The sequence below is a fragment of the Drosophila nasuta genome, chromosome 3, assembly GCF_023558535.2.
Source record: "Drosophila nasuta strain 15112-1781.00 chromosome 3, ASM2355853v1, whole genome shotgun sequence".
Lineage (NCBI taxonomy): Eukaryota > Metazoa > Arthropoda > Insecta > Diptera > Drosophilidae > Drosophila > Drosophila nasuta.
In genome coordinates, this window is record NC_083457.1 from 27,399,550 (window position 1) to 27,415,956 (window position 16,407).

General features: G+C 43.7%; 6 protein-coding genes across 6 annotated transcripts; 2 read left to right on the forward strand and 4 right to left on the reverse strand.

The window, feature by feature from the left end:
- The first annotated feature begins 2,705 nt into the window (after positions 1–2,705).
- Positions 2,706–4,438, forward strand: LOC132789498 (dynein axonemal assembly factor 3 homolog). Its single transcript, XM_060797553.1, has one exon. It carries the CDS (start codon positions 2,838–2,840, stop codon positions 4,404–4,406), a length of 1,569 nt encoding a protein of 522 aa, XP_060653536.1. The 5' UTR covers positions 2,706–2,837; the 3' UTR covers positions 4,407–4,438.
- A 10-nt stretch (positions 4,439–4,448) lies between these two features.
- LOC132789500 (mitochondrial ribonuclease P protein 1 homolog) lies at positions 4,449–5,996 on the reverse strand. The gene has a single exon (XM_060797555.1). The coding sequence runs from the start codon at positions 5,898–5,900 to the stop codon at positions 4,467–4,469; it is 1,434 nt and encodes a 477-aa protein (XP_060653538.1). The 5' UTR covers positions 5,901–5,996; the 3' UTR covers positions 4,449–4,466.
- A 65-nt stretch (positions 5,997–6,061) lies between these two features.
- On the forward strand, positions 6,062–9,867 carry LOC132789499 (pre-mRNA-processing factor 19). Its single transcript, XM_060797554.1, has 3 exons — positions 6,062–6,206; positions 6,265–7,618; positions 9,574–9,867. Exons 1-3 carry the CDS (start codon positions 6,188–6,190, stop codon positions 9,716–9,718), a joined length of 1,518 nt encoding a protein of 505 aa, XP_060653537.1. The 5' UTR covers positions 6,062–6,187; the 3' UTR covers positions 9,719–9,867.
- LOC132789501 (uncharacterized) lies at positions 7,660–9,532 on the reverse strand. Its single transcript, XM_060797556.1, has 7 exons — positions 9,433–9,532; positions 9,305–9,381; positions 9,139–9,248; positions 8,458–9,085; positions 8,266–8,399; positions 7,963–8,206; positions 7,660–7,903 (listed from the first exon to the last, which is right to left on the reverse strand). The coding sequence occupies exons 1-7, from the start codon at positions 9,470–9,472 to the stop codon at positions 7,706–7,708; spliced, it is 1,431 nt and encodes a 476-aa protein (XP_060653539.1). The 5' UTR covers positions 9,473–9,532; the 3' UTR covers positions 7,660–7,705.
- LOC132789502 (ragulator complex protein LAMTOR2 homolog) lies at positions 9,850–10,550 on the reverse strand. The gene is made up of 3 exons (XM_060797557.1): positions 10,389–10,550; positions 10,144–10,330; positions 9,850–10,087 (listed from the first exon to the last, which is right to left on the reverse strand). The coding sequence occupies exons 1-3, from the start codon at positions 10,454–10,456 to the stop codon at positions 9,965–9,967; spliced, it is 378 nt and encodes a 125-aa protein (XP_060653540.1). The 5' UTR covers positions 10,457–10,550; the 3' UTR covers positions 9,850–9,964.
- Positions 10,551–11,470: 920 nt separating this feature from the next.
- Positions 11,471–16,285, reverse strand: LOC132790151 (kelch domain-containing protein 10 homolog). The gene is made up of 3 exons (XM_060798595.1): positions 14,916–16,285; positions 12,961–13,512; positions 11,471–12,899 (listed from the first exon to the last, which is right to left on the reverse strand). The coding sequence occupies exons 1-3, from the start codon at positions 15,762–15,764 to the stop codon at positions 12,471–12,473; spliced, it is 1,830 nt and encodes a 609-aa protein (XP_060654578.1). The 5' UTR covers positions 15,765–16,285; the 3' UTR covers positions 11,471–12,470.
- Positions 16,286–16,407: the final 122 nt, after the last annotated feature.

The following is a 16,407-nucleotide window of genomic DNA, read 5'->3' on the forward strand; positions in this document are numbered from 1 at the left end:
TCGACAGCATTTAATTATGCAATTCCAGTGTGGTGGTAATGCTGTTCCGGCTGTCGCGATAGCCATTATGACACCATTTAGTCGGGGAATGCCAAACAAATGCCAACAGCTAACAAACTGGTCCACATCAGCAGCCAACAAACCGCAGACTCAGCCATTTTGTTTGCTCTGTCTAATGAGAAAAGTTTGCGGAAAACATTGACAATGAATCCCGTTGATAACACTGAACAAATGACAAAAAGAGTGGGAGTGCCAGAGGGGCAGTGGAAAAAGGCGGCCAAGGGGTTGTGTATGCGGGGCGGGGCGGGGCGGTGCGGTGACAGAGAGGGAGGACATAAGCTGGCAACCTGAGCCCCAAATGTGGGTTAGCCTCCCGGCGCTGGATGAAATGACATTGAGCAGATGACTACAAGCCCTTATTCGATAGGGGCCTGTTACAGCAGCATACAAAATATAAACATATACACACCCACCCACACACACACACATAATAAAGGGAAAAAAATCATTACGCCTCGTACAAATAAATACTCGAAATATCGATTGTTATTCAAACTTTTGTTTGGCCGAAACAAAGTCGCATGTGACGCGTATACTTCAATTGTTATGATGACCTCTGAGGCAAACGTTCATGCTTACAATAATGGCATGTCTATGCCCTAAGTAATTGAGTAAACGTTCCAGAGCCGACCAATATTTAAATAACCAAACAGCTTGGGATGCCTGGCATAGCCTTGTAATTTTTTAAATTCCATTCGAATTTGTAAACAATATAAATCGTGGCAACCGCAAAGCCTTGCCTAAACCTTTTTCTTTTTTTGGCTGCCATAGTCTGGCATTCTTTTGGCCATTTCGTTTTTGCCACAGGCCTCTCGTCGTCTCTAATTACTTTTGTTTTCAGCAGCAACCGCATGCCACTTGTCGAAAGCAGCAGGGCAGAGAGCAAAAAACTTATTGAAAACTGACGAGTTGATGAATTGCAGACAGCGAGTGCGAGTGAAGAACATTAGGATTACTTTGTGCTCGTATTTATTGAACCACAGCCAAATGAAGCACAAGTGTATAGCATTGTCACACAGACTAATCGAACACGCGAATTAATGCCGAAACTACGGACACATCGATGGCGACGTGACAAAATCCGTGCTCAAGCTTACCCGCATAATCATATCACATCATTTGGCTGAATATGCTTTTGCTCGTGCTTGGATTTAGCATTAGATGCACTAAAGCTGCACTTAGAAGCGCTGCGCTTTCAACAACAAAGTTGAGAGCGTAATTGCGCAGAAACGACAGCATAATATTGGTCGTTAAGCGTTGTGTGATGCGATATCGCGTATACGCAACGTCTAACGAGCCAACAAAGAAGACGCACACTCGCACACACACACACATGCGCGCAATTAAGACAACCTGCTTGCTGTGCTGTGTTGTCAAAGTTTTCAGCTGGCCCGGATTGAAATGCTTTGGTCTGAAGTGAAGAGACTTTAGCCAACAATAAGTATGTATTAAGAAGTTTTCGGCTTTGTCAAGCGAAAGTTAACTTGAAAGAAAGAAACTGCGAGCAAACTATATACACTAGCAAACTGCGGATGAAGATTAAGTAAGCCACTCAAGTTCAGGGGGGAATGTGGAACCACAGCGCCCAGGAAGGGAGAGAGCAGTAAACGATTTTTATCGTTTTTCCCCGCTTTCCGCATTCCGGCGCCACCATCACATGCATAATTTCCATTCATTTCATTTTTTTGGTCTTGTTGCCAAAGCACTTTTTTGCGGAACACGCATTAGAAACGTCCGTTTGGCTGGGAAGAATAAGTATGCGTAATCTAGTTGAGAGTGTTGGCTTAGCAAATACCCCATAAATAAAAACCATATACGAAACTTCGAAGTTGTTAGTTTTGTTAGTTTTGACATTTAAGTTATTTATACTATATAGTTTACGGCAACTGTAGAATTAATGGAATTGAGTTGCACATTAACTAAAATTCAAATTAGAAAAATTATATTATTTAGGTATAGCAAATTACATTTTTTTAATTTATAAATTTGAAGCAATTAAAATAATTGTTATTAGTTAAATTGGCAATTTATGAAATTTTGAATACATTAAACAAATAATCTTTAAAACTCATTATTGACGACTTCACTTAGAGCATAGAAAATGAGATAGCATTTTCATATCTGAGAATTTATGCTGAGTAGTTAAGTTATTGTTATCTTTGGCAATCATAATGGGATATTATCTGTGATTATAGCAAATAGCTGAATATTTTTGGCTCGAATTTTGTGCTATAATCAGACTTCAAGCTGTGGTAATCCTCGCAGGAACCGTGCCACGGTCGCGACGCAGTGGCAATCAGCTAAAAGCAAGCAACGAGAAAGCACTGAATAATGCATTACGATTATGCTAGGTCAGCATCTTTAAGTATGTATATCATCCTCGAAGCACCACGGGACCAAGTGACTGCGTCTGTTCTCCCTTTGTATGAGAGTCTGTGAGTGTGTTGGATGCACTGCAGGCGAACTGATATCGTAAACCAATTTCCGCCACGAGCTATGAGCAGCGCTCTCAAATGCTTGCAATAAATGCAATCCAAACAAATAATGGAGAGAGAGGATGAGGACAGTGAGTACATACGAGTATGCAAAGCAGGCTGTCAGAACTTTGTTACCAAGCGACAGCTTAATACAGTCACTGAAGCTAGTCGTCCAGGCAACTGACGCCAATCAAATAAACAGAGCAGCAACTACAAAAAGAAATACGAAAAAAATTAAATCCAAGCAGAATTGTGTTCAATTTGAAGTCAAAGCAAGTTCACTTTTCAGTCAAAGCAAAAATGTTTTGGGGTCTCAGCTCTGCTCTTGATTTATACCAGGAGTACATTAAAGCCTTTAAGCTCCCGGATGATGCCAAGGCTGATGCTGAAGAGCAGCCGGCTGCATTGAATATTCTCATTTGTGGCGGCGCCGATCCCAGGCATGTCATCAGAACATTGGCCAAGCGTTACACCCATGGCTGCAAGCCGAAGCTCAATTTCTATTTGCTTGATGGCTGTGCTGAGATTATGGCCAGAAACATGTTACTGCTCGGATTGGCACTGGAGCCACCCGAATCCTTTAGTCTCGTCTGCAAGGCGCATCTCTTCATGGACATCTATGGCAACTCTCTGCTGCGTCCCAGCTCGCATCATTACATGGCCGCCAAGGCGCGCACACTGCTGCGCGTAATCTGCTGCGAGGATGTGCGTCAAAATGTCGCACCCATGCTGAACATTGATGCACTGAAGTACAAGGAACGCGATGGCCTGGAGACAGCATTCACCTTCTGGCAGCCTAAGGAACAGGTCTTTGAAATACAACGCTTTTGGGAGCAGCGTGTCCGTGCTCTGCTCGGACCACGCTATGATCACCGCGATGGCGCCTTTGACTGGGATCTGAGCATGAGCCTCAAGGATCGCGAGGCGCAGCAGATCTGCTCCCAAGAGTATCGCTATTGGCGCGAAACTGGCGTTGCTTTTGTGTTTCCCGAATACGAGCATTGCAAGCCCAACAAAACTCTGGCGGCAGGCTTGGTTCGCAATGGACGCAACTATGTGAATCGTGGCTATGTGGGCGACATCCAAACAGGACCATTCTGTGGCTTTGGATTGCGCAGCTCCGAGGAGCGCATGCATAACTCGGTGCACGGAGAGAACGATTATCGTGCCACAGACGTAACTGAACGTAATCTTCTGGAGCTGTTTCACGAGTTGCAAACCCAAAGCGTCTATGAGCACGACAAAACGCTCTCCAGACGCTATGGCTCCACAAAGCTGCTGATGACGCCACTGCTCTCGCACAACGAGAGCGACGTCACCGAGAGTCAACAAAGCTATAACAAGCCCTGGATTCCGGTGCCTGATGTGCAGATTCACTTCGTATCGTCCATGGACATCCTGGACATGCAGAAAGGCTGCTCACGTTGGGATGATCACTTTGACATTGCGTTTATGGCCCACAATTATTTTAGCTTCCTGAGCAAAGAGTTCTTCCGGGCTCTGCATGAGAAGGCGTTGTTCATCATGGAAACGAAGCTGTTGACTGTCGAGCGCAAAGAACAGGTCAAGAAATTCGAGTCGAATGTCAAGGATATTCTGAAGGAAGCGGGTCTGCGTCCTTGCATCAATTATCAGGCCATCAATGCCAAGAACATGTTCTTGAAATACAAGAAGACTTTGGGCGGCGATGGCGATGCTGAAGATAAGTTCTCCGACGAAGATAACGATACCAATGAGGAAGAGGCCAATGAATTGGGATTATACATTACGGAGATTGAAGAATCCCAGCCAGAAGACATACAAATTAAGCAGCAAATTGAAGTTCGCGAAGGAGATGCCGAGACTGAATGCAACGACGCTTTAGCTTAAGATTAAATTAAGTTCAACAATATTTTATTACTATTATATTAACTTAATTAAAGAGTCAACCTAGCTACTTTGTTTCGTTTTCCTTTTTCCCGTCGCCCAGCTGTCCAGTTTAAAATCCATTCCCTCTTTGCGATGTCGCAGTTTCTGAGGCTCTGCAAATGCTGTGGATGTTCTACGATCGCCTTCGGATTTGAGCAGATGATCGATGCGCACATTGAATTTGCTAGCTCGCTTATTTAGTGCTTGTCGCTCGCTGTGGTAGTCGACGACTTTACGGCGTGGCACGTGCTGCAAAGCCGTATCCCAATCGCCCGTCTTCTTGAGATCCAGCATGATGCTGATCATTTGATTAAGCGTTAGCGACTTGCCCGATCCTGCACCCCATTGCAAATAGCGATCCAAGGGCAAACGTGCCATGCGCAGCCCCAAACGTTTCGCCTTTGCCAGCGACAGCGGTTCGTTGTTCACTGTATCCACCATGGCGCCTACGATGTAAATGTCATCCGGATCGTAGCTGACGAGGTCCTCGCGACAATGTGGTGTCAGGTAGACCAATTGCTTCTTGGGAAACAGTTCAGTGAAGCATTCGCGGTGCACATTGATCGGAAACTCGGGATTGTGCATAGTGGGTATGTAACGCTGAAGTATCTGCATGCAGTTGCCTTCGAAATTGGAGTTGCAATAGTGCAAATCGAAGGGTTCGTCATTCATGCGATTCTCGGCAAAGCACAGCATCAACTGCTTGGCAGCATACGAGCTCTCACGATTGGTCATGTACTGATCGTAAGAGCAGTCCAACACCAGCTTGGGTGCGAATTGCATGGCACGCGTGAGGCGATTATTTTGCCAATGATTGATTGTACTGTCGTAGATACGCAGAAACATCGATGTGTGTGCCAGGCCATAGACGATGTGATTGTTCTCCGCCCGCTCTTTACGAATCTCGGCAACGCGTCGTTCGGTTTCTACTGCACGTTCCTCCTTCTTGCGCTGATTGGATTCTTTCTTCATCTCGATTTGCCAAAGGAAAGCATAGTATTTGCTGCGCGCCGACTTCGTGGGCAGCTCCAGCACACGTGCCCAGTGATGCTCTTGGAAGAACTCTAAAGCCGGCACACGGCGTCCTTCTTGATATGCAATATCTACCTCAAGCTGCAGTACCTTAAGCCGCTTCTCTCGCTCTTCTTTGGTCTCCGATACACGCTGACTAGACGGTAGCTCTTGGGCAGCTGGGGCTCTTCCAAAAGGGTTTCCCGGTTTATCTATTACGGTTTCCGGCTCCTCCGCATTAAATGACAGTTCCTGTGCAACAGTGGCTTTTGCAAAAGGATTTCCAGGTTTCTTTATTCTGGTTGCCGGCTCCTCCGTAGCGGCTTTTTCATGTGGATTTTGTTTGAATGGATTACTTAAGTGGCGTACGGCGGCAACTTGAGCTACCGCTGATTTGTTTAATAGAGTTCTGCATGCTTGCCAACGCACCAAGTTTCTTAACATATTTAATTTAATAATTTACAAATAATACAGTTTTTAACTTGTGTTTCCAGCAGCACGCGTAAATTGAATAATACCACCAGCTGATTGCCTCTAGCGTTGCCAACCAACGCGACTTATCGATAACTTATCATTGTGTGGCTGTAAACGTTTGTGTTCGTTGTGAATGTTAGTTGCGAAAGAAGCAGCGTTTGCCGACAATTTTTGCGCTTGTTTCTCCCTGGAAAACGTGTATTAAAAAGTTAATAAACGTATTTAAATAGGTCAACAACGTTTTCAAATATTTCGCGATGGCTTTGGTTTGTGCACGTAAGTGACATCCGCTTGAAAGTGACACTTTTATCTAATTTTTCCTCATTGCTTTCAGTTACAAACGAGGTACCCGAGGCGCCTGTTCTGTCGCCGTATTCCGGCGCCGTTTTCGAAAGACGCGTCATTGAAAAGTACATTTTAGAGAACGGCTGCGATCCCATCAGTGGCAAGGAACTGAAGCAAGATGAGCTCATTGAGATTAAAACACCACAAGTCGTGAAGCCAAAGCCGCCAAGTGCCACCAGCATACCGGCGACACTGAAAACAATGCAGGACGAGTGGGATGCTCTGATGATCCATTCGTTTACACAGCGCCAGCAGCTACAGACCACGCGTCAAGAGCTGTCACATGCGCTGTATCAGCACGATGCTGCTTGTCGTGTGATTGCCCGCCTGAAGAAGGAGCTTACCGCAGCACGGGAGGCTTTGGCAACGCTCAAGCCGCAAGCTGGTATTGTGAGTGCACCGTCGATGATCACAGAGCCAGCGTTGGCTGCCGAGGCGGGCAGTGGTGGTGCCCATCAAATGGAGCAGGCCGGCATGAGTGGCGATGTCATACAGAAGTTGCAGGACAAGGCAACGGTGTTGACACAGGAGCGAAAGAAACGCGGTCGCACTGTACCCGATGAATTGATCACGCCCGATCAAGTAAAGAACTTTGTAACGGTCGCCTCGCATCCTGGCCTGCACTCGGCTTCCGTGCCGGGTATCTTAGCACTGGACATCAACAGCGCCGATCACAGCAAAATTTTGACGGGAGGCAACGATAAGAATGCTACGGTATTCAACAAGGATACGGAACAAGTGGTAGCCATACTGAAGGGTCACACCAAGAAGATCACTAAGGTCATCTACCATCCCAACGAGGATACTGTTATCACCGGATCACCCGACATGAACATACGCATTTGGCATGTGCCCACATCGCAGACGCAACTATTGTTGCGTTGCCACGAGGGACCCGTCACCGGTTTGTCGCTGCATCCTACTGGCGACTACTTGCTGTCCACGTCTTCGGATAAGCACTGGGCGTTCTCAGACATACGCACGGGACGTCTGTTGACCAAGGTCATCGATACTGCCGAGGTGGGCTTGACCACAGCTCAATTCCATCCTGATGGTTTGATCTTTGGCACTGGCACTGTAGATTCCCAAGTTAAGATCTGGGATCTTAAGGAGCAGAGCAATGTGGCCAATTTCCCAGGTCACACCGGCCCCATTTCGGCCATTTCATTCTCGGAGAACGGTTATTATCTGGCCACAGCAGCTGACGATGCCTGCGTCAAATTGTGGGATTTGCGCAAGCTGAAGAACTTCAAGACCATTCAGCTGGACGATGGTTATGAGGTCAAGGATCTTTGCTTTGACCAGAGCGGCACCTATTTGGCCATAGCTGGCACGGATGTCAGGTGAGTTTATTACTTTGATAATAATCCAAGATGATCAGTGTTTTAAATAGCATATTTAGATTATTTGGGCATATGTCTTAAGCGATTTTAAACCTTATTTTTGTTGCGCTGTGCCTGCTGTAAGCGATGATGCTTCTTGAAGTGTTCCATCCAGTTGTGCAGACGATTCTGTTTGACAAGAGCACGACGTGACATTTCCTTCTGCTTGGCCATGCGACCGCGCACAGTCTTCTCCAATCTGCGTAGCTCAGATGGCGGTATGGTGTCCAGTTTTGCCAGTAGATCCTATAGAATACATAATTTCTCCACTTAAGCTGTTTGCGAAATCAATGTTAAAAACTTACCAATGCGTAAGATTGTATTTTCTCCAACTTGGCAAGCGTAGTATCTTGTTCGTCCTTGTAGATGGCTTTGTTGACGGTTACTACCGGCGTTTGCATGTCCTTAAGGGTACGCCATTGCTTTGAGGACTTTTGTGGCGGCGCTTTGACAACTTCCTTCTTCTGAACTGTTTGCTCTGGCTGCACTTTGTTCTGTAGCTTCTTTAAAATAACAGGCACAATGCTGTTAAGCTTGATGCTTAACTTGCTGAGAAGTCAAAAGGGGTTTTTAACAAATGTTCATAACTTCTTGAGCTGTAAACTTACTCTTTGCAGTAGGACTGCTCAAAATCGTTGAACAACTCGTGGGCACGCTGCTGCAGGGCAGCCACTCGTCCCTGCAGAAAATCTGGCTTCTTGAGGAATACAATCGCATTCGCATTGCGTTTCTCCGTCTTCTCCTGCAGTCGAGGAAAATTAAAGTAATAGAGTAAACCTTTAGGTATATCTTCTACTTACCGCCTTGTCATGCAGCATGCCCACAATATGATTGAGCAAGGCTAGCTGCGTGAAACGCTTGTTATAGTTGGACACCTTGAGGCGATTCCGCTCGTAGCCCTTGATCCAAATATCCGCATTCAAATGATTGCGTTTCTCCAAATACGGTTTCACCACCTTCTCCATGTATTCCTTAACCTGCTGTACTTGCTCCAGGCCCGCTGGGTGGCGTTCACTAATCTCCATGTTGACAATGTGCTCGGGCATAATCAACTTGGGATCCAATTGCTCCGACTGTTGTTCCACCGTGTCATCAAAGTAGCTTATCAGCTTGAGCAAGTACTGAAAGCGCCCATAAGCTTCTTGGACTTCCATCAGCACGCGCTGATGTTGCAGCTTCACCTGGTTAAGTTCCTCCGCCACTTTGTTCTCTTTGAGTTTCTTTAGTTTCTCCTGTGCCTCGAGCATTTTCTTAAACTCGTTGGCCTTCATTTTCATGAGCGATTCGTCTGCAAACTTGTGGAACTCCTGAGCATCGTCATACAACTTATTCTGGTATTCCATCTCTCGTTTTCTATCCAGAAACATCTCTTGCGTGGAGTAGCACATGAATTTGTTGCGCGTAATCTCGCGAAGCAACAAAATGTCGCTGTAAATGAATAGCAATTAAGTTCGAGTGAAGTTTTAAAGAACCTTTCTCACGTTTTCATGCGAAACTTTCTTGCCAGACGATGCAGACCAGCATCCTTGATGTAGTCAGGATCGATGGTGGTCACCACACAAGGAGCACGAGGATTGGCAACTTCGCCGCGCTGAAAGAGACATTATTTTATACAATTTCTAAAATATTTTATGTTTATTTTCATACCGCATTAAAATCGTCGATACACAAATTAACGTTTTTCGGTGCATTGGGCTCCAAATAATCCTGTGGTCGTATATAATCTGAAAGTCGAGAAGATTAACTTAATTCCACAGAATTTTCTTTTTAATTACCTTCATATTTGCGAAAAACTTTCCGCTTGAACTTTTTCATTTTCACAACTCAGAAAATTCGCTTTGTTTACTGCTGTTGCTAGGCTTAGAAACATTTCGAACATCGATTAATATTTCTGTTGCCATTGTTTCCATTTGCAGGGTTTACTTGTGCAAACAGTGGCAGGACCTGAAGGTATTCAACGATCACACAGCACTTGCCACAGGAGTACGATTCGGCAAGCATGCGCAGTATCTCGCCTCCACCAGCATGGATCGCACCTTGAAGCTCTACGCCATCGAATAAGAGGAGCTGCATCTTGTATTTTAAGCAATCGGAGATCAATAATAGTTAGCATTAAGTTCTGCAACCAATTTTACCAATACCAATACAAAATAACTGTACACAACACAAACTGCTGCATAAATAAATCATTCTCTTTTATTTGCGATCCAAAAAAAGCTTGTTGGCTTATCTTTTATCTTTATTTACATATTATGTTTATGAACTATAAAACAGACTTATTATATATTAGTTGATGCTGGCTTCCATTTAAGATGCAGAGATTTGCTTTAGTGGTCTCTCTAAGTACGCTGCCAGCGCCATCGTTTTCTGCTTCAGCATGCCCAGACCAACGTGCTCCTTGGCATAGAGACACAACAGCACGCTGGCCACCTATAAACAAATCAAATTAGTAAATTCATTACTTGTGGGATTGTCATAATCATCACCTGTGTTATGGCTACATGTCCGCATTCGCAGTCAATCAACACGAATGTCAGGCGATCCTCGCGGAACGCGTTGCGCCCATGCTTCTCATAGGCAGACCAAATATTGCTGGCAATGGCCGCTGTTATGCGTGCATCCTTATCTCCATAGCCCGAATAGGCCAGCAGAGCACCCTCTTGACTTAACAGACTGCAGATGTAAATAGATTTAATATTTTGTTTATTTTGAAACTGCGATGGTAACTTACAGTGTGTTCTCAACGCCACCGGTGTTTGCTTGACTTAATGCTTGGGTCAGCGCTTTGGGCTTCAGCATTTTGTTTAGTTTATCTTTTTTTTCTTTTCTTTTGAAGCCGTACAAAGCACAAACAATTTACGCCCACAACAGTGTTGCCATTCACTGGTTAACGTAACAGCTGTAAACATATGTTTTGTTAACAGAGCAAGAGCTTGTTAACAGTGTTGCGGCGCTGTTAGGAGTAGGACCGAAATTTAAATATGCGCTCCAGGCGGTAATAATAAATTTTCGAAAATCACAGCAAAGAGAAGTAAATGAATTTAAATACATATGTCCTTACAATTATATCTTATATTTAAAAAATTTTACTTGCAGATTCACAGATGATTAATGAGACAGCTTTTTAAAGAACCAATTTGTTAAGAGGAAATAATACGTTATCATTTATTCAATAATAAATAAGGAAAATTAATTAATACAGTAGAAAGATGTAAGTGAAATTCAAAATTCTTTTCACGAAAGTTTTTTAATTTAAAATATTAATATTGCAATATACATACATAGTATATTATCTATGCATGAATACAATAAGTAACTTTATATTTGGGTAGTTTATGTTGATGTGGATATGTAAATGTGATAGTCCAAATAATATTTGATAAACCTAATGTTAGCAGAGCACATCAACATCCGGTTGTCACTCAAACTGATTAGCACTTACTGTACTTGTGGTAACAATATGACGTCATTGTTTGTGATAAACCAGGTCACGGTTCTACGTAGTTCAAAGTGCATGACGCTCTTTGCAAACAGCAACAGATTGGCAGTATCATCCACCCCGAATGCCTTTGGTTACCTGCCTTATTGCGTTTCAGCAGTCATTCTTTTTTTGGGGTGCATTTTTGCTATGCGCATGACTCAGACTTTGAACCCCGTGGCGTTGTAGGCAATGCAGCCAAAAGATTTGGCGTCGCTACAGGACAATAAACAAACAACTGGGTCACCAACTTAGGGCGCAACTAAGGGGTGGAAGGATTATGCTATAATATGTAATATGCGACGCAATTAAAGAGAACACACCACAAAAATATTGTTACATTAAAAACGTTTATTAACTTAAAATCAACCAAATGTAGCCTGGGCTAATATATAATATATGTATATAATATCGAGCAAACTTTGTTTATATTGGGGCAGGCTCGTTTAAGTGCCTTTCAAAATATACCACAATAATAAAGACGCAAATCTTACGGTTAATTTAAATATTACTACGTCTAAAATATTATGTACACGTTGACAAAAAAATACATTGGAAGTACATTGCTATTGGGCACTTTGCGAGAGCACCACAACAAGAAGAAACGTTCTCGCAAAATTGCCTGCCTCTGCTCATACTTCCTCTATATGACATTGTTTTGGTGTAGCCTTCAAGGTTTTTATATTGGAGTGGGGGGCGGAAGGTGCATCTAGCACTGCAAGTGCAGCAAGTTGGGGAGCGTGTATGTGTAGAGGGGGGAGAAGAGAAAACAGCAATACTTGGAAGGATATACTGATATTGTAGAATATGTGTGTGAATATTAAGATTGGATATTATGGGCTGTGGTCTGTGGATTGTGCGCTGGTTGGTTCTTCAGTTACATTACATTCTTTTTGAAATTTGTTGACACAGAGTCTATTATCATTTTGGATTTCGTACAATTGCATTCTGCCGTATCTGCTATCGATCCACTATCTAAACTTAATTACGTCTTATTTACATGCTAAACATGCCTTCTTCATCATCGTCTTCTTCGCCTTTCAACTCGAGTCTACGAAATATCAAAATACACATATGTATATAAATATAAATGTCCTTCCGTATTCGATCACAGCGCGCGCTCAAAAACTAAATAATGTATTTTTCTCATCATTCGAAACAATAAAAAACAAAATAACCGAAACGTAACTTGCAACACAGGAGCAACCACCACTCAGTTCACATGATCAATTCACAACTTTTATTTTTTGTTGGGCAGGGATTCTTGTTGATGTCGTAGTTGTTGTTGTTGTTGTTGGGGAGGATGTTGTTATGCTCTCATAGTAAGCCAGCCTATTATTGCATTTGGGATCGGGCACGTTTCGCAATGGAGTACAACGACGTCATTATCGATGTACCCGGCTCATTGTCATCGCCAGCCTGACGCTGTGGCGGCAATCGCTCGGTGAATCGCTTGGGTATGCCAGCCCTGAGCAATGCCTTGCGATCGTACAGATCGAGATTATCATTGTAGTAAGTGATGGCGTCCCAGCACATTTCACTTAGCTTTGGTATGGTCATCCACATCTTGTAGAGATCGTTGCGACGACGCATCTCCTTGTCATGGTACTCGATGCCGCCAAAGATGTACATGCAACCGTTGTCCGAGTGCGCCGCCGAATGGAAGTACAATGGACGCGGTAAGCTGGCCGTCTGTATAATGGTCCATTGCTTCGTACGTAAATTCAACTTCCAAATATCCGAGAAATACGTTGAGAAATCACCCTAAAGCAAACAAGAATTATGCAATTGTTTATATTGCAAAAAGGTCATTGCTAATACGCACCTGCAGACCGCCAGTGATGAATGCTTCAATGTCACCGTTGGACGACTGGTGTTGCACACAAGAAAAGCACTTTCGCGGTTTCGGATAGCCCTTGTCATTCTGGCTCCAGGCCTTGCTACTGCGATCCGGCAGCGTATCAAAGTAATCCCATCTGTTCGCATCTAGATTGTAGGCCGGAATGCGCTGCAGATCGAACACCGAATTCGAAGTGCCGCCACCCAAAGCATAGATGTGTTTGCCATCATAGACGACCTCATGGCGATAGCGTCCCTCTGGATCGTCACGCATCTCTGGCCGGCATATGTACACATTCTCCCACACCTTGGTACGCAGATCCAAGCGGTACACATCGCAGGAGTAGTCGAAACCCGTCGTGCCGCCAATCGTATACAAATAGTGCTTGTGTATAACAATGCCCGGACCATACTGAGCCGTGGGCAGATCTCCGCTGACCTTTAAACGTTCCACGCCCGCCTTATCCTCACCGGTGCGATACACATAGCAATCGTTGGAGCACGACTCTCCAAACGGATATCCAGTGCCGCCATGTGACTGCAAATTGAAGAAATACATGTTAAATCTGCAAATAACTCTACAAACTTCACTCTGTCTGCTGCTGTGTTAAATCTACATAATACTCTCCAAACTCTGCATTCTCTCCACTCAGACCGATGCTGCCGTTGCATTCAATTAGCAGATATGAGAGTAACAAAGAGACCAAGGCTTATCAGCTGCAGTAACGATAAGGGGAAACATGTGTCCACAGTCTGCTGAGTACACAGTTCTATCTTTATGCTGTCCTAGCTATCTCGCTCTCTCTTTCACTCTGTACGTACTTTTTGGAATTAAAGAGATGTGGGAAAGCGGGCCTCTGATTAACTATTAACTTTCTAATTAAAACTAATTGTAGACAAGATGTGATGATGAACCAGCATATATTGAATTATGTTTACTTTCAGCAAAGACCGTTGCCAAACCATCCTCACAACATTTGGAATTCAATTACTATCTTTGCAACAAATCTGATTTATTTTCTTATTATGTATTATGGTAATCCCAAGATTGCCACTATTTGAAAAGTACTCAAATATATGGTAAAGTGAGAAAATCTCTTTTCAAGTTGTAATAAAAAATAACATGTAATTTGTCCCACTTAAAGTTTAACTTGGCCAGGTGAATGCTGTTGGAATTACAGTGCAAATGAAGCAAAGCCACTGAAAGACAATCAGTCGCCACAGAAATAAAAAAAAAAAAAACAAAATAAAATCCAAACCACAACACAAGATAACGTAAAAAGAAAAAGCGCGCGCAAGTTACAGAGCAGAGAAGGTGGAAACTCTAACGCTATTGGGCTTTTGGGGATGGGAGGCGTGCTGCTGCTGCTGAGGTGTGTGGGGGAAAACTTGGTAAACAAGTTGTTGCATGCAGCAACATAAACAACTGCGTAATTGCCAAGAGGGATGAGTTGGTGTTGCTGCTGCTGTTGCTCTTGCTACTGTAGTTGGGCATGCGCATAAAAGAGATGGCAGCATTAGCAGCATTCAACGGGCAGCGCGCAGCTGTTTCGTTTTTTTTTGGGGAGCGCTCGAATGTTTAGAATGCATAAACAAAGCAAGAGCGAATAACCACAGCGAAAGAGGGGAAACAACAACAACTACAGCAACGCCAACGTGTAGCGTTCGTTTGTCGTGTCTGTCGTCGGGCGTGGCATTGAGCCCAGGCCAAAGCTGATCGGCGCCCAGCTACGAATGCAAATAAATGTCGCTCGTGTTATGCACGATAACGATTACGATTACGATTATGCTTTGTTATGGGCTTTGTGCATGAAACGAGTTTAGACTGCAAAGCAGCAGAAGGCAGGGGGCGTATGCCACCTCTAACAAAACAGTTTTACACACATATACTCTCACGCATCGCATCTATTTTTGTTTTTCTCAACAAATAAATATACTCACAATCAGCACATCGTTGTGAATGGCAAGCGCATTTGAGGCCAACTCTGTGGGCATGTTACTGGCATTGTCCGCATTCAGTTCCAGCTTCCAGCTATTGGTGGCAAAATTGTAGCTCCACAACTCCTGGAAAAGAAGGCATCTGCCTCGTCGGGCAGCAGTCAACGCACTGCGCGGATTATAGCCACCCAGCGAATACAGATGCGATTTGGATGCAATAATCCGATGGCCACTACGCGCCAATGGGAATCCGCCAATACAATGTTTCTCCTTGAACTGACATTTCACCAAACGGCCTGGTTGAAAATTGTACATGGGTCGCTCGGGTTTCGGTTGCTCCGATTGGTCTGCGGAGGATGACTGTCCGAGACCCACGTTCGATATGGTTGTAGAGACTTCGCTCTCGTCGTTGGAGGTCGACCAATCGCCATCGGAATACATTTCCTCCATTTCGGGATCCGATTCATCCTCATCGCTAACATCGTTGTCATCGTCATCGTCGTCCTCGTCATCGATATCGATTTCATCGTCAGCATCCTCATTCTCCATATCGCTGGCATCCATTGGTTCGCCAATTGCATTAAAACGTGCCACAAAATCAGCTTGTGCTTGTTCCAGCTGTTGTTGTTGTTGTTGCTGCTGTTGTTGTTGTTGTTGTTGCTCCTCTTGCATTTCTTGTTCCATCACGTTATTGTTATTATTGTTGTTGTTATTGTTATGGTTGTGGGCCTGATTGATCGCTTTTCGATAAGAACTATCGAGTAGTTTGGCGACAAATATAATAAATGTCCAAGTGTGACGCAGTTTGTCTAAAATGATGCACTTGAGTTTGTACAGATTTAATATCTGCATAACAAATGTAATTCACCCTTAAGCGCACTTGCAATTCAATAACGAACAATTTATTTTTCAAAAATATATATTGTTTACTCTCTGACACACACACACACTGCGTTAATCCTTAGCACAATGTAAATAACAAAATTTCGACTGAAAATTTTTGTTCCTTTTACGGGGGGAGCCTAAAAACAGAAATCGACCACGACGACCTGCACAGCTGGCTGGGGGCTCTCTTTTACTCTGCTGCTGCTATTGCTACTGCTGTTGTTGCTGTCATGTTGACGTTTGTTGCTCTCACTCGCGCTCACACATGTTACGTTATGTATATGTATGTCTGTCTGTATGTACTGTGCGATTGTGAATGCTTTTAAATTACGCACTAAGTAAATAGACACGGATTTCAAAATATAATAGAAAATTTATTAAACTATATATTCCACGATTGTCTGATATTTAATTGTTTACTCTTATTGCACAACTGATATCACTCAAGCCCACGACACTCTTCGTACACTTGCATCTGCAGTTGAAATAAATACCATCAGCGTGACTGCAACTTGAAGTTAGCTAATAGGCACATTTACGTCGAAAAATGTACGAAATATACCATCAGACACGTAAATGTAACCAGCTGTTTAAGTTCATACTGCATATT

Bases quoted from the DNA above. Each gene is read 5' to 3' on its own strand.
- LOC132790151 (XM_060798595.1), bottom strand. From the start codon at position 15,764: ATGCAGATATTAAATCTGTACAAACTCAAGTGCATCATTTTAGACAAA. The intron at 13,513-14,915 runs GTGAGTATATTT...TTCAATTTGCAG, and splicing joins TTCACAACGATGTGCTGATT to TCACATGGCGGCACTGGATA. The intron at 12,900-12,960 runs GTGCGTATTAGC...TGTTTGCTTTAG, and splicing joins TCATCACTGGCGGTCTGCAG to GGTGATTTCTCAACGTATTT.
- LOC132789498 (XM_060797553.1), top strand. From the start codon at position 2,838: ATGTTTTGGGGTCTCAGCTCTGCTCTTGATTTATACCAGGAGTACATT.
- LOC132789500 (XM_060797555.1), bottom strand. From the start codon at position 5,900: ATGTTAAGAAACTTGGTGCGTTGGCAAGCATGCAGAACTCTATTAAAC.
- LOC132789499 (XM_060797554.1), top strand. The intron at 7,619-9,573 runs GTGAGTTTATTA...TTCCATTTGCAG, and splicing joins ATAGCTGGCACGGATGTCAG to GGTTTACTTGTGCAAACAGT.
- LOC132789501 (XM_060797556.1), bottom strand. From the start codon at position 9,472: ATGAAAAAGTTCAAGCGGAAAGTTTTTCGCAAATATGAAG. The intron at 8,207-8,265 runs GTAAGTTTACAG...TTGACTTCTCAG, and splicing joins GAGCAGTCCTACTGCAAAGA to CAAGTTAAGCATCAAGCTTA. The intron at 7,904-7,962 runs GTAAGTTTTTAA...TGTATTCTATAG, and splicing joins AAATACAATCTTACGCATTG to GATCTACTGGCAAAACTGGA.
- LOC132789502 (XM_060797557.1), bottom strand. From the start codon at position 10,456: ATGCTGAAGCCCAAAGCGCTGACCCAAGCATTAAGTCAAGCAAACACC. The intron at 10,331-10,388 runs GTAAGTTACCAT...TTACATCTGCAG, and splicing joins GGTGGCGTTGAGAACACACT to TCTGTTAAGTCAAGAGGGTG. The intron at 10,088-10,143 runs GTGATGATTATG...ATTTGTTTATAG, and splicing joins GACATGTAGCCATAACACAG to GTGGCCAGCGTGCTGTTGTG.